Source organism: Electrona antarctica, assembly GCF_951216825.1.
Source record: "Electrona antarctica genome assembly, chromosome: 16".
Lineage (NCBI taxonomy): Eukaryota > Metazoa > Chordata > Actinopteri > Myctophiformes > Myctophidae > Electrona > Electrona antarctica.
The window spans coordinates 43,002,907-43,030,807 of NC_136797.1; the positions used below are offsets into that span (position 1 = coordinate 43,002,907).

The following is a 27,901-nucleotide window of genomic DNA, read 5'->3' on the forward strand; positions in this document are numbered from 1 at the left end:
GAGACCTGTGCCCAGAAGGGCACTTTTTCTAGTTTTCTTTGTTTTTGTTGTTTTTTCAAAATATTCTGTGCAGTCTGCTTAGAGATTTGTCTGAAATGATTTATTTTATTCATGAGAACATTGAAAGTCTCTTAACCAATGTGTTATTTCAATTTGGCAATAATTGTTAGGCAAACATCCGGTAATAATTCTATGAATTGTTAAACTTTTTCAGGATCGCCGACCAGGAGAGTCTACTAAGCCTGCACTGGTGAGGCAGGAACCAGTGAAAGAACCAGAGAAAGGTGGAGGAGAGGTTGCCAACAACAGAGGTTAGTCATTAAGTGAATATTGAATATTTATTGTATGGACTTTTATAGTTCAGATATGCTGCTACATTCTGTATATCCCATTTTGATAAAGTATTAAATAATGTAAGGAACAATGGGGAGGAGGGGGGTGGTTTCCAATGCGCCTCAAGACAATTTCAGACTGGTTCTTCAGTGCATCTCAGGAGCAAACTCAGGCAATTGAAGTCTTTCTTTCATTAACAAAAAGCGTCGTTAATAAAAGTACAATGGTGGCATACAAAATTTGTGAAAATAGCTGATCTACACATTGGGCTTCTAGATCTGTTATTTCCCTTTAACCCATTCAGGCCAGACGTCGAAATTTTTCTAAATCATGACAATTTTCGGAAAGATTTGAGGCACATTTTAACGATTTTTCAAAAATAGCAGATCTACAAGTTCATAGCGCGCCACCGAGTGGCGCGCTATGAACTTGTAGATCTGCTATTTTTGAATAGCTAAATTATAACATAATGTTTAAAACACCAAAAGGGGTTCCCGCCCCAAAATGGGTTAATGGTTAATGTGGTTAAACGCTAACGTGACATGGATGCGTTCCAGGTCTCAATGGATTAACCCATTCAGACCGTATGATGTGTACGACGTCATAACTAATCCAACCAACGGATCCAAAGGACGTGTACAGTACACACGTCCTAGCGCATTTTCATTGATATCAAACGAGAGAAAATTATTCTGATTTTGTTTGTTTTTTAGTTGGCCTCTCCTTCTGCACCATACTCCTTGCTCTTCGCATGCGCGTTGTCGTTCACTTCCCTGTTTACCGCTCACAAAGAAAGGCTTGGCGCGCGTAATCTAAGGAGCTCTCCGTGGTTTTGACCAGATGGATATACTAAGCACTTAATTTCTGACTTCAACATGCCTCTCGTTCAAAATATGAAGTGAGGGATTATTCCGCGATTTTATCGTAATGATAGCGGGGTAAGCAAGCAAAAATATGTCTCCCGGTTTTTGTCCGGAACGGAAGGGGGGGCTTACAGAGTAAAAGCGGCCATATCTTCCCGGCACCCAGAGCTTCCATTTTGAAACAAATCCTGGTGCTGATTGGGTAAAAGTTTGAAATAATCGTGATATTGATTTGAAGTCTTATGGCCCAGCGCTAGTTTAAGTGTTTAAAGATGATTTCAATATTTGCATTCTTCTATATACCTATCATGATCATCAGATACAGGAGGTGCAGGGAACATCCCCCTGACTCTGACAGAGCTGTCGGTCTTCATGAAGAAACAGGAGCTTGACCTTCAGCTGAGAACGGAGAAGGAGAGAGAAGAAGGTAAAGTAAAGCCTAATACAGTCATTCTCAACCTGTGGGGCGTGGGTGTTGCAAGTAGGCACCCAAATAATTGGTAAACGGTAAGATCAAATAATACTTTTCATTGTGATACAATGAAAAGTAGGAACTGAAAGTATACTGCGTTAATATTGAGACGTGTTGACCCTGTGGTAGAGCACTACTGTTTTTCACTACCACTAATTTCACTCCTGAGTAAGGCCGGGGCTCCATTGAGTGCTTCACGTTGCGTTTGGACGCCGTCCAGAGTCCAGACGCCGTTCAAACGCAACCGTCGGTGGTGGAACACCCTTCATTCATTAACCCTAATATGCTAATGACGACGTGTATGTCTGCAGTGGTGCTTTGACGTAAGAAGGTGTGCAAACACAATTGGCCCATGTTCAGGGGGAGGGAACTCGGGCGGGGAGGGTGATATTTGTCACTGTACGTGCTGGGGGCGGCACCTGTCAGCAGGGAGTGTTGGGCGGGAGGGAGTAGAACGGAGGTTCTACCTCCTCCCGGTGGGGGCTCCTCCCAGGCGGGTGAGTCGGTAGGTACAAAGAGGTAGGAGCGCACACCAATAGTGGGGAGGTGCTGACCACGGGAGATAAACTTGAACAGAAAACTTGAACTGGGCTAACATGGTTAAAATGGAGGTAGAAGTTAGAATGGGTTTGTAATATAGGAATGGGGCAGGGCAGCTAAAATTAATGCCAAATAATCAAATATCTAAATACTGAATCGAGCAACTTTATTCTTTATTCAGATGGATCCCCATTAGCTGCCACCGAAGTAGCAGCTACTCTTCCTGGGGTCCATGACAAACAATACATATAACACAACACAATAAAAGATTACACTGCACAATAAAAACAGGTGCAATCTTGAAAAAAATACATTCATAATACAAAATACAAATGCATTTAAGACATTAAAAATACAGAGAAATAAAAACACTAAACAAGACATCCCCTTAAATTATGTCAGTTAATTAAAATTACAATTGGGGTAATTGATCAGGTGTCTTAAGGAGCCTCTTAAAACTAGCCTTACTGGGTGCTTCCGTGATTATAGTTGGTAACAACAATAGTTGGTAACAACCTACTGAAATAGCCTTGAACATTACAGATCTGCAAACTTAAACACTGTCTGGACAAAAGCCTGAGTAGATGATGAAATGACCAAAAGCTTTTTTTTAAAGTGAAATAGCCCTTTAATTTCAGAATCTGTAGTGTTGGTACAGGATTAACTAAAAACAAACTGCCTGTATGGAGACTGAGTCAGTCAAGTGTCAAGTCTCTGTTTGCTGCTTTGTGCTTTTGGGTATTTTAATGTGTTTCAAAAAACAAAAAAACGTGATGATGGATCTAGTGCCTATCATATAGAGCGTCGCAGTCCCGCCCCCTGTCATGACGACGCCAGGCCCAGGAAATTAATCCCAATGCATTTTTCCCATAGACATTTCAAAAAGTATTTATTTAAAGACGGTTACGCCGCGGACAAAGCCAACTCCAGTCGTGACAAATCATGACAATAAACACAATATTTTGGACCAAACAAAAGTGTTGAAAACCTGCCGGTTTTTCCTACTTTCTAATTCTTTGTTTGGCCCAAAACATTGTGTTTATTGTCATGATTTGTCACGACAAGAGTTGGCTTTGTCCGCGGCGTAACCGTCTTTAAATAAATACTTTCTGAAAAGTCTATGAGGAAAATGAACGGAGAATCATTTCCTGGGCCCTGGTAGGGGGCGGGACTGCGACGCTCTATAGTGTCCCATCGGTGGTGGTGCTGAACCATTCTCTAATCGATGCATGTAGCGTGACGTGTGTTGTCCGAGGTTTTCTTTTGTGTCTTTCAGAACAAGCTTGTGTTGCTGCTTGCCATGCTCAATAAGTGGCCATTTGTGTTTGATAGGATATCAGCCGTTTATGATAGCATATCAGCAGTTTGTGATAGGATCATAGGATATAAGTTATTTTCAGATTTTTATTTTTTGAATCAGAAGAGAGACTGAAGAGTTCTCCGCCTCCACTAGTCTGTGCTGAGTCTAGCTCTGCCCCTCCTCTCATTTTCCATTCAAGTCTTCTTGGTCGTTTGAACTAAGATTCCAGTATCACACAAGTATATGAAGTTCTTTGTTTAATTAGTGAGTACTACACATTAACATACCGGCATCTGTTTGGGTAGCTCTGGCTGACTTTGCACTGCTTCCTCAAATGCTTCTTAGACCCTCCAGAAATTATGGGATTTATTGCGTTTTTCTGGAGGGTCTTAGTTTGTACTCAAAAAGTAGAGTTCAAAAAGTGTCAAATGGAATGTTAGTCATAACCTGAAATACAGTATAATAATCCAAGCCTTTGTCTAAGAGATATCAAATGCCAAACTTTGACTCTCATTTTACACTTAATAATAATAATAACACTCAAGTGAACCAACCAAACAAACCTTTGGAATCAGTGCAGTTTTAAATATTTGTGTATTTAAACAGCCACCTCCGAAGTGATTGACACCCTTGATAAAGATGCAGAAACGAGACAGAATAATGTTTTTTTTAATAAAACCCTGAGGCCATATCTATTTTTTTTTAAACTTTGTTTAAAAAAAGGACACGAAGGACAAAAACAAAAGAGGGGGTGGAGGGGGAGATACACACTATTCACTATAAATGCCGTTTTTCAAATAGCTCCGCCTTGGTCCTCAGATTATGAGTCATTTTCTCCATGAGATATATTTTTTCAATAATTTCCATCCAGTGCTCCTCTCTAGGAGGGTCTGCTTTCAACCATCTCCTCGTGATGGCTTTCTTAGCTGCTATTAGCAATATTCCTCATGTCCTATTATGTCCAAGGTATAAACTATGGGGGTCACAAATTATGTTATATTCCATAATTTTCTCCAGGTTCTGGTGAACAAAGTCCCAAAATGCCTGCACCTTCTCACACAGCCAAAATATATGGGATTGATTGGCACTCGAACACCCACACTGTCTCCAGCAATATTGCTGCTCTACGGCCATATCTATTTAAATTTAACTTGGAAAATGTTGACTTTGTTAAAGTCAGTGGAGACAACCAAATTAACTTTTGAAATGAAAGATTCTACTAATAAGAAATGGGGAATATTGTGTCATCATTCATCACCATAAGAAACCCCAGGTAATTGACGGTTCTGAACAGACAAATGGTTTATGATTATGAAGCTATATTACAATACTACACTATTACTACATACAGTACACAGTCATATCTTTAGTGCTATAAACTTTCAGGGTTAAGTTAACACACATGATCTTGCTGTCTGTGGTTACCCCCAAAGCAGCTGCCATCACGGAGGAGCTGCTGAAAATCACCGAGGATAAGCGAGACCTGGCAAGCCTGAGGGGATTTGACTCCCCCTTCTACCACACCACTGAGACCCTGACAGGCAGCCAGGCTCAGGAGAAGACCCTATCCAACACGCAGCCCAGAGGCACCATCCGGGACAGCCATGATAATGTCATCTGCACCCCAGAGAAAGCGGAGAGTGCTCCAGGTACGGCTGTGTTCGGCAGCGGTGCCGGTGGAGGATTGGAGGACGGCAGGGGGCCAGGAGCCCTGGGTCTGGAGCAGCCCTGGTCTTTTCAGACAGTCTTCACGCCCATCGAGCACCATCTGCACCAAAGCCCTTCCGCCCCGGAGGATGAGGCGGCTAAATTTGGCCTGTTTTCCCCCAGCCCTTGCAATAAGACCCCGTCCTCGCTGCCCTACGAGACCCTGTTTGACCTGGCTCTGCCCAGGGCGGCCTCACACTTTGTGGGAAAGAAGACCTTAGAGGCTGTGCACCGTGCCGCGATGGCGAGGCTGTCCCAGACGGAGGACGTCCTGGAAGACTGCGAGGAAGACGGGGTGGTGTCCCCTTCCCCCCTGGAGGTGCTCGATCGCCTTGTTCAGCAGGGGAGCGATGCCCACGATAAGGTTCTCCAGAGGTGAGGGCTTAAGCTTTCTAATTCCAAGTTGTCTACAAGGCGCTCTGTTGCTAATGGCAGAGAAATGTGTGTTACAACATGTTCTTTCATTATGTAGCCAATGTTGAGTATCCTGGCCTGGTAACTGGCAACCGTGATGTCGTGTTTTGATGCTTACTGTGAAGGATTTGGCTGGGATGTTTACTTTCCTTCTGTTGAAGCATTTGAGAACAACTACGGCCTTTGTCTAATGCCCTGCCCCTTCCCCACACACACACGGACACACACACATACACACACACACACACACACACACACACACACACACACACACACACACACACACACACACACACACACACACGGACACGGACACGGACAGTTCCTCTGCTCCAAGTACTGACTCCCTATTACCCTCTAGCTTTTATAATATACAGTACCAATTAATTGTACATTATGCTAAATACTCAACATTTATTTCTGTTGCTAGATTGTATATTGCTCAGACAACCAGCTATGACAACCAAATGTCCCTCGCGGAATCAATAAAGGTTTATCTATGAACAGCAGAAGAACTGTCCCTGTCACCCTCTACCTTTTTAATCTATCTTCACCAAAGGCACAGCTTGCTGGATGGAATTTAATCAGCTGAAACAGAGGACCTATTCCAAAGAGCTGACTGAGGTTGTGTTTCTTAACCAGTTGCACCTACAGTAGCCTTGTTGCCAGGCGTTCTCATCTACAAAGGAGAAAGCCTGGAACTTTAGTAAAGAGAAACTAAATGTCCAGGTCGGCATACTAGTTTTATCCGATCAGGAGAGACCACTCCACAATCGGCTTCGATTGTAATAGCCCATTCTGGGGATGGGTGCAGGTGCACCCAAACAATGTGCAGGCTTAGCAAGACATAGCAAAAATGTGAATACATAAACTACCGGTACTTTAGTACTTACTTACAGGTTAAAGCCTAGGCTTCCTCCTCAGTCCCTGCATATTCTATGTGAAATTTCAGATCCATTAACCAACCCACTGAGAACATAAATGCATCGGAAGGACCCTATTTAAGGTTGAATGATTATGTCACTGTAACACGCTTGAATGATGCCATGGCTTTTAACTTTAATTAAAGCATCTGTACTGTTCATGAGCGACAACACAGGATTATACTCTGTGCCCCAAGTCTATATAGTATAATTATACAGTATGTGTGCACCATATGTTGGGGGTGGGTTCATTACTTATTGCATCATTGAAGGCAATGTACAGCGTTAACGGGGCTGTAGTGTAAACAGGAAGTAGGCCTATAAACAGGAAGTAGGTGTACAAGCAGTATTGTGTATTGAAATTTTGTCAGACCACAGAATTTGTTGCCTAATTTTAAAAAAAGTATACTTTTTTTTAAAAATATATTAATTGATTACGTTTCACAACTGTTCTCTACGTGCTCATAACACTCCGGGTGCGATGAAAAAAAAGAACTGAAGTAAAAATTCCGCAGGCTTATGCTGCCTGCGAATGCAGTTTTTAGAATTGTAATATCTCGAACATCAAATTTCTCTTTTTGTCCACAGGCTACAAAGAGTAGACACTGGAGGACAAAATATACAGGGTTCAAGTGGTTTAAACAGACCATTTTAGCTGGAATGGAACTAAGTGCTGTTTTTCCCCCCTCTCATCCATATGACTCTTTTACAGGTTACCTTTGCCAAGCAAGTCGGCTGACTGGACGCACTTTGGAGGTAAACAATCTGTTTTTGTTAAAAGACACAACACAGTTCAACGTTGATAAAAGCCACTATCGTGTTGTCTGCAGCAGTAGCGTTTGGTGTCACAAGGCATGGTCACGAGCATCATGTCAACCTTTACAAAATTATACATACCTAAAAATATCACAGATATTTTCATGACTTTTTTTTTTCTTAAGCCACAGAAGTGCGTTGTGTAACGCAGTTTTGATTCCAGATCCAGTTACTTTAGAACGAGTCACAGATTCCAGAGTAGATGACTTTAACATGTTAGTGGGGGAAAAGATGATTGGAATATGGGGGACTGCGCATTAGTGCCGTTAGTCCTACTACATGGCCGGTTAAAACTCACCCCGTGGCTTCTGCTTGTGGTTATTGATTTGGTTACGGTTTGGGATAGGGTTAGTATTGGTAATGGGTCGGACTAATGAGCGGTCGGAACAATGACACGTTACCAGAATATGGGAATGAATCGGCTTGGAATTAAAGTAACTTGTACTGAATTTATCTAGTAACAACTTTTCATGGATTCTTCAGCATTCAAGGGGTTAAGACTCTTGGGTCAGGGATTGTTGAGTGAATAAAGTAGATGACTGTTCGGATAATTTGCGCTATGCAAGTCCTTCTCTCCCACTTTGTGCACAATTCTGAGTGGAAAAATGTATCCCTGACGGTGTACAAAAATATCATTTACGGGTCAGTTGTCACACTCGGTTGTGGTTAAATGAACACTCAGGGTTTTCCTGTGTGGCCTAGCCTCCCTCCAACACAGCCCTCCCTCCACACAGCCCTCCCTCCACACAGCCCTCCCTCCACACAGCCCTCCCGCCACACAGCCCTCCCTCCACACAGCCCTCCCTCCACACAGCCCTCCCTCCACACAGCCCTCCCTCCACACAGCCCTCCCTCCACACAGCCCTCCCTCCACACAGCCCTCCCTCCACACAGCCCTCCCGCCACACAGCCCTCCCTCCACACAGCCCTCCCTCCACACAGCCCTCCCTCCACACAGCCCTCCCTCCACACAGCCCTCCCGCCACACAGCCCTCCCTCCACACAGCCCTCCCTCCACACAGCCCTCCCTCCACACAGCCCTCCCTCCACACAGCCCTCCCTCCACACAGCCCTCCCTCCACACGGCCCTCCCTCCACACGGCCCTCCCTCCACACGGCCCTCCCTCCACACGGCCCTCCCTCCACACGGCCCTCCCTCCACACGGCCCTCCCTCCACACGGCCCTCCCTCCACACGGCCCTCCCTCCACACGGCCCTCCCTCCACACGGCCCTCCCTCCACACAGCCCTCCCTCCCACGCCCTTTCGCGCCCTCGGTCAGCCAGAAACTGAATGTCTGTCTAATTTCCCCCAGCTGCAGATCACAGTAGCAGCGCCTTGTCCTTTTAGCCAAAACTCCTCTGGCAGACTTATATAGGACTTCTAACATCAGAATTGAATCACTTCACCCTCAGTTACTTAACCCATTCAGGCCTGACGTCGAAATTTTAAAAAAAAGTTTTCTAAATCATGACAATTTTCGGAAAGATTTGAGGCACATTTTAACGATTTTTCAAAAATAGCAGACCTACAAGTTCATAGCGCGCCACTCGGTGGCGCGCTATGAGCTTGTAGATCTGCTATTTTTCAATAGCTAAATTATAACAATGTTTAAAACACCAAAAGGGGTTCCCGCCCCAAAATGGGTTAATGGTTAATGTGGTTAAACGCTAACGTGACATGGATGCGTTCCAGGTCTCAATGGATTAAATGATAGGAGTCATGTATTTTTGATTGTATGAGAAGAAACACACTGCTCTTGAAAGAACTTAACATAGTGCTGTAATGAAAATTAAGCTCCCCAGGTGACCGTCTTCGAGCGAGTTCTCAAGATTTTATTTCTTCTCCTCCCACGTGTTATGTTGGAGTATAATCGCTGTACAACTCTTTAGTCATTACGTTTTATTATTTTATTTTATTCTTTAAACCATGGCTCTGAATATAATGTTTGAAGTTGTGCTCTTAGATGTTGGCCCAATGTACAGTTTCTGTGCGTTTTTTTTTGGGGGGGGGGGGGGGGGGGGGGGCACTATGACACAAAAAGGTATTCACTAGGGACACATACATCTACCTTCAGGGACTTGAGTGTTTCATTTTAGGATCACCGCAACCATTGTATCCTCCAGAGTCGGACCATATAGCGCTTCTTGTTGGACTTGGTAGACTTTGGAGTCACTGAATATTTCTGAAGAGACAACAGAATGCAATTTTAGTATGCTGAGTAATTATTTTTAATTATTTGTATTAATTAATTATTCAATATTTTAATTATTAGGTAGGGTAATTATTTATGCTCTCTTTGTGTATGGAAAATATATAACGTAATATTTATTACTAACACTGCTGTGGTTATCAATGGTTTTAATTTCAAGGACCCCCATAACTCTGAGAGTGTACAAATGGAACTATGGTTTTGTATATTCTCAGAGTTGCAGACCTGTAAGGGTCAATTTGGAAACCATGGTCCAGGGACCATGGTCCCTGGACCCCACTTTGAGAACCACTACTTAATTTTTATTTTTATTTTACCACTGACATTAAGCAATGCATCCACTAGAGGGCAGTTTAGAGTAAAAACATCTTTCACAACAAACAATTTTACTACATTTACTAACTGTTAAAAGTTGTCCTACAGATTATGTTCACTGAAAAAAGGTCATATTATAGTCTGAAATGATTGAAATTCAATTTTCAATTGGTGGTCTGTGATGGCATTGCATTCAGTAATAATTATCTGATTGTATCTTATATTGGAGAACAGCTGTTGTTGATGCAATCAAATATTTATTACTGAATGCAATAAAGTACTCCCATTTTGTACTTAAAGGGAATACCACTCATTTTCAACATTTTACTATGTCATTAATATACCTTAGAGGTGTTGTGTGGAAATAATATTGATTGGATATATTGCCCAACAGCCCTAGTTATTATTATTATTATTATTATTATTATTACTACTACTATTCTTACATATTATTGGTTCCCCAGGCTCGGCTCCCCTAGATGAGCTCCACACACTGCGCAGCCAGCTGCTGCTGCTGCACAACCAGCTGCTATATGAGCGCTATAAGAGGGAACAGCATGCCGTCCGCAACAGACGCCTCCTCCGCAGAATCATCAACGCCACCGCCCTAGAGGAGCAGAACAATGCTATGGTAACGGCCCATACTTTGTGTGCGTGCGTGCGTGCGTGTGACGGAAACCAAATGTATTCCAGGGTAAACTGTTGAGCCCTTCTTTGTCCTTCGTTCAGGGTTGGCTGTAGGTACGGTGGTCTCCAAAACACAAGGAAAACTGCCAGAATAAGACTCGCTCGGCTCTCTACATAAACTTTTAACGGAAGACTCCTTAGACACAGACTTAGGAAAATAGTTTATTTTATTTGATTGCAACATGCTCATATGTGTTCATACAGCACTGAAGAAGGTACTATGACCGATAACGTGCTGCTTTTTTAACTTTAAGACTGAGGTTAAGAATGAGGTTAGGGTCCGACCCACATGGCCAGTTAAGATTGAGGGTAGGGTAAGGCTTAGGGATAGTGTTAGTAATGGGTCTGACTAACTTGACTGACTTTTAACAGTGGGTGAACAACAGCGAGCGACACATGCATTTCATGTGTCCCATTGACAAATCATGCACTTCCGCAAAATTCGTCTGGCTGTTGCCCGCTGTTAAAACGCACTGTAACGGGATGTGGGAACAATGACACGTTACCGTCTCCATCCGTGGTTTGCTGCAGAAGGACCAGCTGAACCTGCAGAGTGTGGACATCGTGTCTCTGCGGGAGAGCCTCCATGTGGAGCAGCAGAGGTACAGGCAGCTCTGGGAGGACAGGGAGACCGTGGTGACCAGGCTGCACAGCCAGGTCAGACAGCTGCAGCAGGGACGAGACGACTTCTACACCAAGAACCAGGAGCTGCAGGTAGGTACTAGGTACACGCATATATATATGCATTTAGTTATACGTACAGAGTTCAATTTGCTTGAGTCTATGCCTCTGCTTTTGATATGATCGCTGGTTACAAAATGTATGTTTTGGGTGATTTAAATAACCTTCGTGGGACCTGTTGCATAACGATAATTCACTTCCTGTTTCGAGAGATCAAAATAAGACCGGTAACACTCCGAACGCCCAGGACGAAGTTCTTTGTCCTTTCTATTAGTATTGTCCAAAAGACGACGTTTATTGATACGAGAACAGATCGCATGGCTGTATAGCCCAGGCGCGCCTCCTGGGCTCTCGGTGACGCGCAAGAGTAAGACGTCATCGAAAAACTCCCTCCTCTGTTTAGCTGATGAAAACGAAAATCTTAAAAAAAGTTCATAACTCGCGATCTAAATCATCCCGTCTTTTTCTGAAAAAAAGATCCTGTGTTAGACGGCGCTCCGCGGTCCAGTCGCTAGTCTCGATAGATTTATTCTTGTCTCCCGTTGTTGTCGCTCGATTCTAGAGTGGTGTGGCTATTGTTGGCTGCTACACAACATCATGAACTTCCGGCCGGTCCGTCCGGAAAAGGCGTCCGTGTTTATAAATCGACTGGGCGCATGAATGTAATGGATTAAATAGTTCCGGGCAATTAAAGTGTTAACATTGAAGTGAACAGCGGCAACCGTGAAAATCTACGAGTATCGGATTCAGCCACCAGCTGGCGGTGTCTGAGGCGAATAAGTTAAGAGCGTCTACTAAATGCCAAAATTGTAATTTTAATTGATGCATTTTATCCCTGCTTGTGGTCAGACTTGATTAAATGCATGCCATTTAGACTGTCTGATTATTTTTATTGATGTATATATTTTTTTAATGATATTGTTTCATTAAAAAATGTTACAGGGAGAGTAGTGAATGATTTGCTTCCACAGCGGCCATTTTGCCCTGGGTTTCCCACCCTGAGTGTGATGTACAGTACGTACTACGTACGTGTGAATATGGTCAATAGATACACACTCTTTGAACGCACTCTTTGATCAGCATTTGCACTGCTCTTCAGTCACGCTGACATACAGTATTTGAATGAGTTGGTGTTCTCATTTCCACTTTCCAGAGCAAGTTGCAGGAGTGCCAGAAGAGGATGGATGAGCTGGAGGCAGAACTCCAGAGAGCCAACAACAAAGTGTGCCACAATGGTCACCTCCTCAGCCAGATGACCATCAAGGTAGGCCACACATTCACTGGAGCAGGAGCACCCTGTTGGCTTAGCCAATAATGCTCAACACCTAACCCCAACATCCTCCTCTCTTCTCCTTTATATTCTGCCTTCACCACTGTCCTATCTATCTGTAAATGCATGAAATCTCCTATTGTATCTGTGTGTTCACCCTCCGCATATCTTGAGAACCGTTCGACCGATTGACTCCTAACTTGGCGTACTTGTTGCAACTGTGGTTGTCGAGGATAAATGCACAAATCTCCGTTTCTGTGTGTGTCTGTGTCCCTTTTATGCCCATATACGTTTGGAGATCCCTGATGTCATCAAAATGTCATACAAAGAATCGCTTCCAAGTACTATCATAATGCGTACAGTACTCTGAGTTCTGACTACGGGTGTTGCATAGCCAGAGGGGCATGTATTCCCTACGGCCTACGATCATTGGTCATTGCCCATCGATTGACTAAAATAGAAATGAATGAAAATGGACTTTGGGTGACATAGGGGTAAAGTTGGTGGGCAGGACCTAGGGAATCCTTCACCTGTGCCTCCCGTTTGGTTGGGCAGCCACACTGGGTGGGCATCCACCACACTGGGTGGGCATCCACACTGGGTGGATGCCCACCCAGACAAACACAAGCATAATTGACTGTTCTCGGGAGGGAAGCCGGGTGACTGAAACGCACACAGAGGTTCTTCCCCAGTTCCCCTCCATGCTGAACAGGCACCCTGACCAATGAGCAGGGAGGGGGTCACTAGTACAGGGATAAGGACATGATCCCTCACAAACACCGACTTATGTGGTTGTCGTAGCTGCTGGGAATTTACCTCAGGTCTGTGGGGTGGTTGGCAAGTGGAGAAATAATCATCTAACTAACGGGTTCTGGGTGAAACCATCCTTTAACTAAAAGGTGCTGGATGATGTTAAGTGTTCTTCCATCTGGAAGTGTTTTAGGGGAAGAAACTGAATTTGTACTTGGTCCACTTGTCACCTCAAAGAGCTCAATGGAAGGCAATTCCCCCCCCCCCCCCCCCCCCCACCACCACACACACACACACACACACACAAAATCTATCATATTAATATTGCATAAAATATCACAATTATTTGGGTTAGTTTGTTTTTTGGCTCATTAGCCGAGCTCGACTTTGAAAGGCTCACAAAGCTCTATGGTGTTGCCCAGGCAGTGCGATGCCAGCTCATATGAATGACTAATCGTGTGCCGCCGACAGATTATTTATATGTTCACAAATGGTTGTGACAGGTTTGGTTTGTAGCGTAATTGCTGTTTTGTCCTCGATCGTCATTGGCTGTCTTGCGTGTCCTTCAGTTGAGCAACAGTGAGAGCACCCAGCAGCAGATGAGCTTCCTGAACAAGCAGCTGCTACTCCTTGGGGAGGCACATAAGCTGTCCATGCAGGAGTTACACCATGCAGGCCCTGACAACACAAAGGTATATGTGTGTGTGTGAGTGCGTGCACGCATGCGCCTGTTTGTTTGCACGCTTGTGTACTTTGCCGTGTGTTTTTGCGCGTGTCGTGTGTGTGTGTGTGCGTGCGCGTGTGTGTGTAAGACGCTGCGCGTGCGTGCGCACACATTTGTGAGACAGGATGCTAAGGACTGTGAAGAAGGAGACAACATACTGAGGTGAAAAAAGGGACACTAATTGGGTTTGTTGGACGTCTAGTAGAACTCTGCGGTCAACGCTTTTTTTAGCCTGACATTTAACCCATTCAGGCCTGACGTCGAAATTTAAAAAAAAAAGTTTTCTAAATCATGACAATTTTCGGAAAGATTTGAGGCACATTTTAACGATTTTTCAAAAATAGCAGACCTACAAGTTCATAGCGCGCCACTCGGTGGCGCGCTATGAGCTTGTAGATCTGCTATTTTTCAATAGCTAAATTATAACTATGTTTAAAACACCAAAAGGGGTTCCCGCCCCAAAATGGGTTAATGGTTAATGTGATTAAACGCTAACGTGACATGGATGCGTTCCAGGTCTCAATGGATTAAGAAGTGTAATAATCCCATTCAGATTCATTAATTGATTTGACATATCAAATATACTGCACTTTCTATTAGTGACATTGGTGCAGAAATGTGCCGAGACCCATACTGTAGATATGTTGACACCATTCAAACTATAAGTAGTGCATTACGCAAAGCGGGATATGGAGCTGTTCAAGACATAGTGCTGATAGAAGATTGTACGTTTCCATATAGTGGAAACTCTTTTGAGTTCCCGATTGAATGGTAAGTGATGGGAATTCATACATATTTCTGAAGACACATTTTATTCATATCAGCCAAATAAAGTGTGTTAAAACTTTTTTTTCTTTAAGTAGCAAGATATTGTGTTTTTACCAAATAAATGATGGCAAAGTATAATTTTTACAGCGTGGCTAAAGGCCAGTACTGGGTTTGTCTGTTATGTATGTCTTCTGTGCCCCTCAAAAGTAGACAAATCACAACTCATGCCACTTGCATGACATCAAGAATCATAAACTCGGTACAAACAGGAAGTAACAAAGTGAAACTTCTGAACGTGTGTGAAGTTGTGGCAATCTGCGCCTTTAAGGATGTGCCCCTACGTCACACACAGTTAAAAAAAATTACTATGGCAGGCGCGTACTACAAGCTGACACAAAAAAAGGGAGGAGGAAGAGGTCAGTCTGTCCGAGTGTGCGTCATCTTTATTAACGTGTCAATCAAGTACACTGTTTGTTACCAGGCCTTCAAGATCGGATTATTCGATTATTACTCTATTATTACCTACATTTTTTTTGCCTTGCCCGTCCTGGAGCTGGCTGCCTCGTCTGAAATGGATTTCAGGAGTTACGCTGTGCTGGGTTTTACCAGAACAATACAGCTGTCACATACACATTGACATACAGGTGTCTCTCTCTGGAGTCGTTACAAACTAACTGTGGGAACTCAGAATGCCTCAGTGGCGTGCACAGACATTTAGAGGGGCAGGTGCTCAAGTTAAAAAAGGGCACCTTGTGCAGAGCGTGGAACCGGCCGGTTGCCTTAATCCATTTTGGGCGGGAACCCCTTTTGGTGTTAGCATTATGTTATGCTTTAGCTATTGAAAAATAGCAGATCTACAAGCTCATAGCTTGTAGATTTTTTTTTTTCAAAAGGGCACATTGCCAAAAGGGCAGGGGGTGCTCTAGCACCCCCTAGTGTCTATCTGTGCACGCCACTGGAATGCCTTGAAGGAGTGAGAGAGAACCTTGTAAATTCAGTCACACTGTTGAAGACCGAGACATTATTCGGAGTGACGGCAAGCTCACAACAAGCAACAAGCTCACAGACGCATTGTGAGCTTGTAGATTGGCTATATACTTTCATGTTTGTTTGTTTTTTGCTCATGAGTGGTTAATTTCTCATACTGCCTTGGCCATAACTCTGAACTACCTAAACCAGTGGTCCTTGATGGGGTTCCTGGTGGTCCCCAGCTAAATTATAGAAAGTTGGTAACAAAATGGAAGATTATAGATCTTTAACTCTTGAGAGTGTAAAATGAAACCAAATGGAAATGAAAACATAATCCAACAACAACAAAATATTCTACGTTTTGGGTCTGAGAGGCTAAATCTCATCAAATGGGTGGTCCGTGGCTCAGATGCAGAATAAATAATTGCTATGAACTAAACTAAACTGTCTTGCTGTGCTGTGTGTCCAGGAGGCCCAGATGCTGCAGGCGTCCTGCAGGAAGGAGGTGGAGCGGCTGAGGCAGAGCATGCTGCTGCAGGCCCAGAAGCTGGAGGCGGCGCAGCAGCGCGTGGCTGAGCTGGAGACCCACCTCTCCAAGAAGGAGCACCTTATCGCAGAGCAGAAGAAGTTCCTGGAGGACGTCAAATGCCAGGCTAAGTACGTTGGGTTGTCCTTGTCACCGTTTTTACATAATCGTCTAATCGCAATTATTTCAGATAATCGTTTTTGTTTTTTATTTTTTATTTTTAATAATCGTCATAATGGGGATAATCATTTCAATGTTGAAAAAAATGTTCATATTCTTTCAAACATCTTCCAGATGTGTTTTGAGCTTGTAGATCTGCTATTTCCACTATTCATATGATAAAGTATAAAGTTATTTCATTATGTAAATTGTCATATCTGCCCCATGCACCGTTTGTTTACGATGCCTAAAAGCCAAACAGAAATATATTTCTGTTTTGGTATTGAACGGCAATTCAATCGTTTATCGCAATCTTTTGTAGGAGAATTAATCGTCAAGTAAAATGTCACAATCGTGACATCCCCATATTATTGTTAAAAGTTTTTCAAACATTTCTCAAAGCCCCAGCGGCTCTATCGCACATTGTTATCCATATATACAACGTTGGGAACTTAGCTTGTCAACTCTTTGTTGTGCTTGATGTTTAGCTCTGGTTTTGTGATGTTCAGTCACTTCCTTCTAATACTTTTTTTTTTTTTCTTTTTTGCAAATTGAAACTGGCAGACGACAAGTTCTCAACATATGCTGTGCGTTGTGACCTTATATAAGTGGTTGAAAGGACATGCATTGTCTATTCAATTGACCATTGACCTCTGAAGTGATCTGTCAGCATCAAAACTTGATACATAAAAACATACAAAACAGCACAACACCGTGAGTTTGACTTTTGCCAAAATACCAAGGCCAGTCGTGATCAAATAAATCCTTTTGTTACACCAGTACATTTTCTTGTCTTTGCCAAGTTTGCAATAACTTTCTAGGACCTATTGACTCTCAATGTGTTCTTTGCTCTTGAGTGTTTGATTCAACACACTATATATATATATATATATATATATATATATATATATATATATATATATATATATACACACACACACACACGCGCGGGAGTGTGAGCTAAATGTATGTAAAAACATACATGCAGTACGTATGTTAAATGTATATATCCGCCTTTTATGTTTCCATTCCCACAACACTATACAGAAAAACATGGCATATTTTGGACATAGTTGAAATGGTGATTATCATGATTAATTAATTTCTAAGCTGTGATTAATCTGATTAAAATTTGTAATCATTTGACAGCCCTAATATTATATATTAGGGCTGTCAATATATATATATTATTTTTTGCAAGGACACACTCCAGTTGTGTTGAAACAATACTTTATTTTATACTTAAAGTCAAATTGTAGCTGTTGACATACATCATTGTTGTCAGAGTACTATAGCATCACATTGCGTATTCCCCACTCCTGTATATTGAATCTTGTGAAGTGTGAGGTTACATGGGTGTAATGGTGAATATGCAGTGTTACGTTATGTTTTATTTTTTTACTTGGCAACGTGTTGATGATGATTATGTCAGTTGAACCCAAATGTTCCAAATGTACCTGTGTTTTTCATAAAGCCCCTCTCCCTCCCTCACTCTGTTCACAGGAATGAGTTGCATGCATCAGAGAGCAGGTACCAGGCCCAGAGAAGAGTTACTCAGCAGCTGCAGACAGAGCTCCTACAGCTCTATAGCAGAGTGGAGATGGAGGCTCCTCCAGGCGGTCCCACCACTTCACCACCAGGGGGCAGAGCCGATACACTCACTCCAGAGTCTAGGTAAAAAAAGAAACTCACTAAGTATTTTTTATTTTATGAGGATTTCCCCTACACAAATCTACATTTTGCTCATATACAGAGAATACAAAAGGCATATTATTTGAGATACAGGGCCAGGCAATGGCATCTTTGTATGAGGAATAAAATTAAATGAAAAGTACACTGTCTTGTCTGTCACATATATGGCCATCAGTCCCTCACGCCTCATGCCATGTCACACCACCATATATAGTTGATGCTCCATATATGGCTGTCTCCATATATGACGATCACAACACTGACCTCATCAAACCCTTGATCATCACCTAGATCTGCATATATGGAGCCGGCCAGCAACTCTACATCTGACCTCAAACCCTTATATTAGATCTCCATGGAGCTGACCTGTTCTGACATTCCATTATGTTGATCCTTCCCCATCCTTCCTCTTCGATGTCTCCCTTTGGACCGATACCTGTCCATTCAAGTTCTCAAGGCCCGAAAATGAAGGCCTTAAGAATCGGGAGGCCCCGTTCATGGCGTCATAATTTTAATAATGAATCATTTATTATTTAAAAAATCACACCCGTGTGAACTGAGTGGTGTAAGGTCTTATATAGACTGATCAGCTGTGGTCTGACATAATGTCTGACGTAATGAAATCACACCCGGGTGAACTGGGTGACCGTAGCAACCATGCTAATTTTTTGAGCACAGACAGACAGACTAACAAAGCCAGTCGTAGGAGTGGTTTACACCACTCAAAAAAGAATTGTGTCAGTGTGTATTATCGGACTTCAAAGCATGAAGAGCATACAGCACAGCCAAGTAGAAATGAATTACTGTAAGGTATAACTGGGAGACAGCATAGGCTATACAATGATGCAATCGCAACTCTCAGCGGTGCTAGTGCAGTGAGTGGGAACAATTACAAACAAACAACACAGGTCAAAGTGACATGACAGGTCAAGTACCTGCAGTGATTATTAGCTGCTGCCAACTAGTGGTAGGTGGACGTACAGGATGAGGCTGAATCGATGCAATATTAGGGACTTTAAGCAACGACGGCTACGACAGTCTGCTCCAGCAACCGGAAATGGATCAGTGCTCGATACATAAACCTGCTTGCCGTCACAGCCCTTTCTACTACGACAGAACCTACACTTAAACACGTGTCTACAACGCCATGTCATAACCATGTTTATTGAAAATAGCTGTCATACATTTACACCGATTACTCCATCACCTCTCTTATGCTGTGTAATGTGTTGGCATGCTCTGAATGAAGAAATAACACTAATACCATATGTCATATTAACCATGTTTATTAAAACGGTTTTAGAATAACACAGATTGCTCCAGCACTTTCCTCTTTCCACTGCTGATCATGTCCAGCGCATGTAAGAATTAAGCAATATCGGCAAGTTAGCTGACGCCGACGGCTGTTTGCTTAACGATTTTGACAGCTACGGCGATTGCGTCATAGCCGCTGTAGTTCTGCCTAGCGGAGCCGTCCTGAAAACAGTCGTTGCTTAAAGTCCCTATGACTAGCCTACTACTACGGCTAGCCGAACGGATAGCGGCGCGGTCTAGATACCGGAAGGTTCCCAGTTCGAATCAGCCGTCCGACACGTTAAAATTACCACCGCTGAAATGCCCTTGAACAAGGCATCAACCACTACGATGAAATGTGTTCTATGAGCAGGGCCTGGCTGGAAAAAGTTCTTGAGCTTAGCCCAGATACCCTGGGTAAATATAGATTTCATTTCATTTCATTTCACTACTACTACTACTACAAATAATACTAAAAATAATAATATATATTTTTTTAATCAAGAGGCCCCTGGAGGCTCAAGGCCCGTTTTTGAAACATATGTAAGGCCGCCAATGGCCCCGGCCCTACCTGGGCCCTCATCAAACACTCAAGACACTGCCCCCGCTGCCACCCTCAGATCTCCATATATGGAGCTGACCTGTTCTGACATTCCATATGTTGATCTGACCTCATCAAACCCTGTACACTCAAGACACTCCATATATGGCCAGTACAGAATTGTTGATCTGATCTGACCCCCCATGCCAAGGTGCCAGCAGTCTGCGGATGCGTGCATGCGACCGCTTCTCGCCCTCAGGGCGTCTTACAGGTACTGTAGTGTAAAGAGACTGGGAAGAGGGAGAGATAGTCTGGGTGTGTGACATGCAGCACAGGTCTGCCGGGCTTGGGAATCAAACCCGGGACCCACCGTCAGGCGTCAGAGCATTTCGCCTTAACCACTTGGCTATCGGCGCCCCAACATGTTCATCTTCATTTTTATTGCACTTGTCCCTGAACCAGGCTTTGGTGACACTGTAACTTGCTTTGCTCATAAGAACACAGTCACACATGTGCGTCGGAAGCATAGGCACTGCCCACAGTGCCAACAACACGTAATTGACACGTGCAACACTTCGGTATGCGTTGGCTACTCCCTTTCCGATGCTTATGTGTGACCGGTACCTTTTTTGATGGGTAAACGCAGCTGAAAGTAATAACATTAATTGTGGGTGTGATTTACTTAGCTGTGGGTGTGATTCATTTAGCCGATTTCTGTGTGCCAGCATGACGTTAACCCATTCAGGCCTGACGTCGAAATAAAAAAAACGTTCGCTCTGAAAGAATATAAATTCAAAGATTTGTGCCGCATTTTTACGATTTTTCAAAAATAGCAGACCTACAAGTTCATAGCGCGCCACTCGGTGGCGCGCTATGAGCTTGTAGATCTGCTATTTTTCAATAGCTAAAGTATAACATAATGCTTAGTTAAAACACCAAAAGGGGTTCCCGCCCAAAATGGGTTTAAAGCTATAATATGACACACATGCGTCCTCAGGTCTAAATTGGTTAACGGTACAGGAGCTGTCCATGCTGGCACTCCTAAATGAAACACACTCACAATCAATGTTATTGCCTTCAGCTGTGTTTAATTGTCATAATGTCTGTCACGAAAAGATCCTATCACAGTGACCTGTTCGATGCGGGCTGGAGACCTGTCGCATGTCTCTCTCCCCATCACTTTTCCTGCCTTTACACTGTGCTTAAATAAATCAAAAAAGAATATTATTTATAGAACATATTGTGATTTGTGCATAGCTAACTCCTAATTCTACTACAGTACATGATTTCTGATAACCTCCGTGCTGTCATTTTCCACAGCGTCATGATGCCAGACGGACCAATGAAAACCAACGCCAACGAGGAGTTTGACGAAAGACCGCCTCACAGGTCTCCTCGGGGCAACGGCAGCACTTTATCGCCCGGGCAACCCAAGGCGACCAACCCCTCCAAGACGACGGTAAACTCTATCAACGGTAGCCAAGATGCTCCCATGCCCCTTCTGGTGGAGCCGTCTCTGTCCTGTCCCCATGGCAACCACCTGGCCCTGGGCCACCCTCCTTCAGACGCCCCCCTCACCGTGGGCTCCTACCCCAGCACCAAGAGTTTCCTGGGCATGCGGGCGCGGGAGCTGTTCCGCAACAAGAGTGAGAGTCAGTGTGACGAGGAGCAGCAGCAGCAGCCACCGGCGCCGCGTCTGGCTGGCCTCGCCCACAGCCTGAAGACTGAGCTGTGCGTGGAACCGCGCTGCCCAGGGAGCCCCGCCCCCGCAAGCCCCGCCCCCAAACCCGCACATATACACACCCCAGTCTCTGCCCTCACTCCAGCCCAGGCCCATGCCCCTTCCTCTGCTCCCGCTGCCCAGGGGAGCCCTTACACTGTGTCCAGCAAGGAGTCTGAAGCCAAGCCGAGGGCCTCCTCCAACCAGGACAGCCCCAGAAGGAAGGGTGGGGCCGGGCCTGGAGGAGGGAGGCTTACGGCGGGCGCAACGCGACCCAGGCAGCAGCAGCAGCAGTTAAGAATCATGGACTACGATGAGACCCATCACGAGCACAGTTAAGCATAATTTATACTCCATAGTACGATGGTCTCTCACCAAAACGAACTGATCTAGAAGCTAACAACGTGTCTCGATGTGACGCGTTGTTGTTAGCTTGAAGTTAGTTATTTTTGGCAAGTGACACCCTCGCGCAATGGAGTATAAATGATGTTTTAGAGACACAACTGAGATGGGGAGAGGGGGGAGACGGGAGAAGTATATGGTGGAAGGTTGGAGGTAGACCTACAAGCGTAGATCAGCAAGAGAGTACAGGTCAACAACTCTTACTGAATTCAGTGTTATTTGTTCCATTCCCTGGAGTGGACAACAGGATTTCACACTTCCTGGTTCAACTGATTTCATTCCCCTGAAGAGAAATGTGACAATAAAAATGCCTGACTGCTAGGGAGAAGGAATCTCTCAGGCCACTCTTACCCCTGCTGTTAACATGCATCATATATCTGGCCTTGATATGAAATGCATGTTAATGCTGGGTGTAAATGCAGCGAGTCTGGCCTTAAGCTGCTCAAAGAGACAGACACCCATAGTATGTGAGCCTTTTTATCAGTATCATTACAGCCCAATTGATGCTTCTTCGCACAACGAAGTTGCTTGTTGTCGCTTGTCTTGACAATAATTTAGTTTATTTCTCCACTGATATTGCGATGTGATTAATTTAGACCATAAAATGCCAGTGAAATTTATGTATTTAAAAAGAATAAATGACAAATGCTCATCATAAGTTATCTGAACCAAAACAGACAAGACAACTAGCTTAATATTTACCCAGCAGCAAGAAAAAATATTTCATGTTACAATATGATGATGAAACAATACCTTTGAACAAAGACAAGCCTTCACATTTTGGTGAAGTTGTAATTAGCAAATATTAGACATTGTTACATGATAGATACATCGCTAAACATTTGAAAACATTGCTCAATTATTTGATTAATCTTCTCACCCTTAAAGGAATAATATGTAGTTGATAACGATAAGGCCCTTGTGGGTATAATGTACCAGTGTTGCACAGTAAAGTCCTGAGTGTTAGTAAGTAGTTCAACCTCTTAAAGGGGCATTCCACTCATTTTCAACATTTTACTATGTCATTAATGTACCTTAGAGCTGTTTGTGAAAACAATAAAAAAAGTTCCCCCATTCTGTGTTTCCTAGAACTAGAGGTCTGAAAACAATCATTAACATGGTGAAACACATCTTGATGACATCATCAAGATGTGTTTCACCATGTTAATGATTTTTTTCATAATTACAGTTCTAGGAAACACAGAATGGGGGGACTTTTTTATTATTTCCACACAACAGCTCTAAGGTATATTAATGACTTAGTAAAATGTTGAAAATGGGTGGTTTTCCCCTTTAAACCCCTTAGGCTTATGGGAGACCGGGTCTCCCAAGGGTCTATACTGCCCGTTATAGGGTGTCCTGCTTTTTCCTCTACTACACCAAATCTTTTCACCGAAGATCGCCGATCTATAAGCTCACAATGAGCTTGTACTGTAGATCTGCTATATTTTGTATATTTTTCACCCATTTCTTTGGAATGTTCCAACTATTATGACATGCACAGAGTAGGGATGCTAGGATTCACGTAGCTAATTTAATGTACACGCATGCACCCGTAAAGGGTCCATTTGGTTCCATTTGTACACTGGTTAGATTTGACACTGTCAGAATTAAAACGAACACTCAGGATTTTTACTGTGTACATGAAAGTAGGATAGTACAGTGAGTATGTAGCAAAGTTGGAGTTTGTCCATGACAGACCTGAAGTTTTGACCAATATGTTGTTGGACTAAAAAAAACGAAAACTGGCTTAGGCCTACCTGCATTTCCATACGAAAAAGGTCATATACAGTGCACGGTAAAAAGTGTTAATTCAACGTTTAATGAACACATTTTTACTGTGTACACTTTCATTCCATAGTAATATATATAACGTCTATATGTGTCTGCAAGAGAGAATGTGTGATTGTTTGAGAGAGACTGTGATTGAGAGAGAATGTGTGATTGTTTGAGAGAGACTGCGATTGTTTGAGAGAGAATGTGTGATTGTTTGAGAGAGACTGCGATTGTTTGAGAGAGAATGTGTGATTGTTTGAGAATAGACTGTGTGATTGTTTGCGACTGCTCAGACAGCTATGAGTGTGTGTCTTATTTATGACTGGTCATACTTGTGTTTCACAGGAATGTGTATGACATTTTAGGATTTTTTTTTATGCATTCCTGGTGTTTTCTATTCCTTCATGTTTTCTTTTTTTTATCCAACGTTTATCCCGGTACTGCTTGAACAATAACGGGTGCTCACAGTTACATATCTAATTGAAATCAGACATCGGTAGTAACAGTTTACATTCTCCCAAACTATAGGCTTCTGAGCAGCTTTTTCTTTTTTTTTTTGTTTAAATGTACCAGCTGATATTTTCAAAGTGCCAAGCTGATATTGCATTCTGACGGAGTAATTTGCACTCTTGAGAAATTTAAAGAAAACTAATTTTCATCGGTTCAAACGGCCTCATTATGCTTTTAAAAGTAAAGTATTATATACAGTAAACTCATCTTTTGAAAGTGGCCTAAATCCTGTTGTCCACTGGGAACCTACTGCTGTCATTTCCTTCTGCCTCGCTATCTAAAGCATGTTCAAACAATCCACTGTAAATGCCAACCATAGTAACTACAGCAAACCAAGTCAGATGGTACAATCAGTGCTAACTGAATGCACAGTTTGAAAACCAGGTCTCCACTTGGAGCTGGAGGATTTAGGACAAAAAGGCAAAAAAAAAGGAAGTTCTTAAAGCAGTTGCTTGTGTTTAACTGTGAACAATAAAGATCGTCTTCAATGTTTTGCACTACAATTCAACTGTTGATTTGTTTTTTGGTTTTTTTGTTAACCACCCTCAGTTACACCAGTTTTAAGGGTAGTACTAGTGTACCACTGAATAGTCAGTATAGGTTAAATGCAGAATTAAGTTATTTGATTATTTTAATGAGGTTTCATTGTTAAAGGAAATATTCAACAACACGCTTAAAGGACCACTTCACCACTTTTCAACATCTCTTCATATAATTGGTCCTCACTAATGTTCATGATAAAACACCACCATTTTTTCCTACTCGGTCTGTGTCTCATAGGAAGTCTTTGGCCAGTTCGGACACCCGTCCACGGTCCACCAGTGACATCATCATTAGGCAGATTTTTTTTTAAACAAGATTTGTTTTAAAATATATTTAGATTTTTATTATCGTGAGAACGATGGCTTCAACTTTTGCATAGCAACTTTTCAGGAAAAAGCCTGCCGTTTCTATTAGCTTGGATTCACCATCGATGTCACTGGTGGACGGGTTTCTGAACTGCCCACAGCCTTCCTATGAGACACAGACTAGAAAAGAATTGTGGTATCTTATCATGAACATTAGTTAGGACCAATTATAGGAAGAGAAGTTGTGAAGTGGTCCTTTAACCCTGATGAAGGCTACAAGCTGATATGTGCTTTTTTAATGTTTTAAGTAGTTTGTGGACACAGTCAATCTGTTTTTTGGTCCATGAAAAGTATGAACTAAAAAGCATATCTTATAACTCCATTGCACCCATCATTGCATCCATTGGAAAACAGAAAAAGTAAACATTTTGGATAAGGTATCCATCCGGGAGCGATATATTATTATAGTAATACTTTATCTTTTGGCTGCTCATGACACTGAGCGGTCATGAGCTCATCAGCATTTGAGTGTCTGGAATTCAAGCTGAATTCATGTGTCACCTAGAGTTATATGGTGGAATGAACAACATGACAAAATAGAAAAGAACCACACAGAAAAAGACATTTACATTCAAGAGTCAATGGCCATGGCCCCTCTGTTCTTTAAGGAATAATAGTGTCATTATGGCAATGAAACAAAAAATATCTTGCAATAATATTCACAATAAAATAGCCCAGGCTACTATATATATATTTGGAATTATACGGTATATAAAAAAAGGCTACATTTATTCTAGAACAAGAAGAGCAGCAGTATCTTAACTAAAACGCCAAACTCCACGAAGCTATACGTACAAAGAGAGCAACAATTTGTTTCTGGTCTTGTCCCCACAATCTCAGCGTCTTGTCTATTCACGTCTATACCACTAGAGGGCACTGTTGTTCCAAAGAACAGCACAATTGTAGCTTTGCTGCTATCAACAGGTAAGGGAGTTGATGGTGTGTTAAGTGTTACATAGTTGATTGAAGATAACAACTCCTTAGGCTATTGCAGTGTTACTGCCTTCTGTAAGGTCAAAACATGATGAAAATATTCATGATGCAAGAGAAGTCTGGTTATGCGGCGTTTTGCCAATCCATATTGACATGATTGCACTAGCCTGGCCTACAGAGCACAATAATGCATTGACAGCAGTCAGTGAACTGCCCCTGAAAGTGCTTTTTAGACAGACAGTCAAGTGGCTTGTTGCCTTAATTAATCGCTAATCTTGGCAAGGTGTGTGTGTGTGTGTGTGTGTGTGTGTGTGTGTGTGTGTGTGTGTGTGTGTGTGTGTGTGTGTGTGTGTGTGTGTGTGTGTGTGTGTGTGTGTGTGTGTGTGTGTGTGTGTGTGTGTGTGTGCGTGTGCGTGTGCGTGCGCTCTCTCTCTCTCTCTCTCTCTCTATCTGTGTTTTATGACACCATTCCCTGGGCCACGCCGCTGGGTCTGACACACTGCTTCCGGGGACTGAATCATTTTTGTGAGTATAACCGACCAAGTATGATTAGTTTATCAAACGCGTGCATATGTATTTCACGAGAGAGACGGGGGAAAAAAGTGGTATGATTAATTTACCAGCATTCCGCAGGGTCAAGGAAATTGATGCAGGTTAATTGGGCACATAGGGAATCCTTGGCAATTTGTGCTTTCAGAATCTACTTGAGAAATTAGATGTCAGTGCAAATGTGAAATTGCTCCTCAATGTTCTCAAAGATTTCATGAAATTTTAAATATAAATCTTAAGTATTTCCAGCAAAGGGATTCTTCCCCCTTTTTGCAACTTGAAATGAAGCACTATGAAAATGATCTGAATGAGAGAAAGTGTAGTAGCAGAGGAGACAATGCTATGTAAAGTTAGCACTGCACTCTGAGGAGAATGTCAGAAAACCCTCATGCAAGAATTCATCGCATTCTTTTGACAAGAAGTAAAGTTTGAATTTATCTGAAGATATGTAATTATAATATTCGAGATATGTATACCTATGTTTAATGCAGAAATATAACTTAGATAGCCTACTTTTTTCAGCGCACTGTAGAAGTGTACTGTAACGTAGTAGGGTACAATTACAAAGCATACGACACCCATGTTCATATGAATGAGAATACATAACGTATAGGGGTGAATAATTAATATAAAGGAGCATACATTTGTAAAGTTTCTCATGGTCAGTGATTGATAAAGTTGCTATATTATGCATAACTATACTTCCAATCTTCCTAATTGGTAGGAACAGAACGTGTGTGTGTGTGTGTGTGTGTGTGTGTGGAGATACTTTATTAATCCCGAAGGAAATGTGTTTTGTCCAACAGCTCCAGTGCAATACAGAATGAAAAGAAGCATGATGAACGTAGTAAAAGTAAAAAAGTAAAAAAAAATCAGTAGAAATAGAATGCAGTAAATAAGTTAAAATAAAAAAGGTTAAGAATACAACACAACTAAAAACAGAACAAATACATGAACTGACCAATCCCCTCCTGCCTCGTCTCCCCCCCCCCCCCCCACGGCCCCCATTGATTAATTATACTTATAGGCTATATTATAGAATGCTTGTGCAGTCAGTTTTGTTGGTGATTGTGATTTGCTCACATTACACAATTATTGTGTTATACAATTATCTGCATTAGTCACTTAAAAGCAAGAGAAACATTTTAA

The 27,901-nt window shown here is 42.6% G+C and overlaps 1 protein-coding gene across 3 annotated transcripts in view; it reads left to right on the forward strand.

Moving 5' to 3' along the window:
- Positions 1-24,865, forward strand: part of tsc1b (TSC complex subunit 1b) — a 39,364-nt gene extending 14,499 nt beyond the window's left edge. For 2 of the 3 annotated variants that reach the window (XM_079523851.1, XM_079523852.1), the window contains exons 13-23: positions 215-311; positions 1,516-1,623; positions 4,942-5,590; positions 7,265-7,308; positions 10,359-10,525; positions 11,113-11,295; positions 12,416-12,526; positions 13,852-13,974; positions 16,213-16,400; positions 17,932-18,102; positions 21,275-24,865. In XM_079523851.1, coding sequence (XP_079379977.1) covers positions 215-311; positions 1,516-1,623; positions 4,942-5,590; positions 7,265-7,308; positions 10,359-10,525; positions 11,113-11,295; positions 12,416-12,526; positions 13,852-13,974; positions 16,213-16,400; positions 17,932-18,102; positions 21,275-22,013 — 2,580 coding nt within the window. In that variant the 3' untranslated portion in view covers positions 22,014-24,865. The remainder of the gene's footprint in view (positions 1-214; positions 312-1,515; positions 1,624-4,941; positions 5,591-7,264; positions 7,309-10,358; positions 10,526-11,112; positions 11,296-12,415; positions 12,527-13,851; positions 13,975-16,212; positions 16,401-17,931; positions 18,103-21,274) is intronic. The other variant, XM_079523853.1, reaches the window with a different exon arrangement.
- Positions 24,866-27,901: the final 3,036 nt, after the last annotated feature.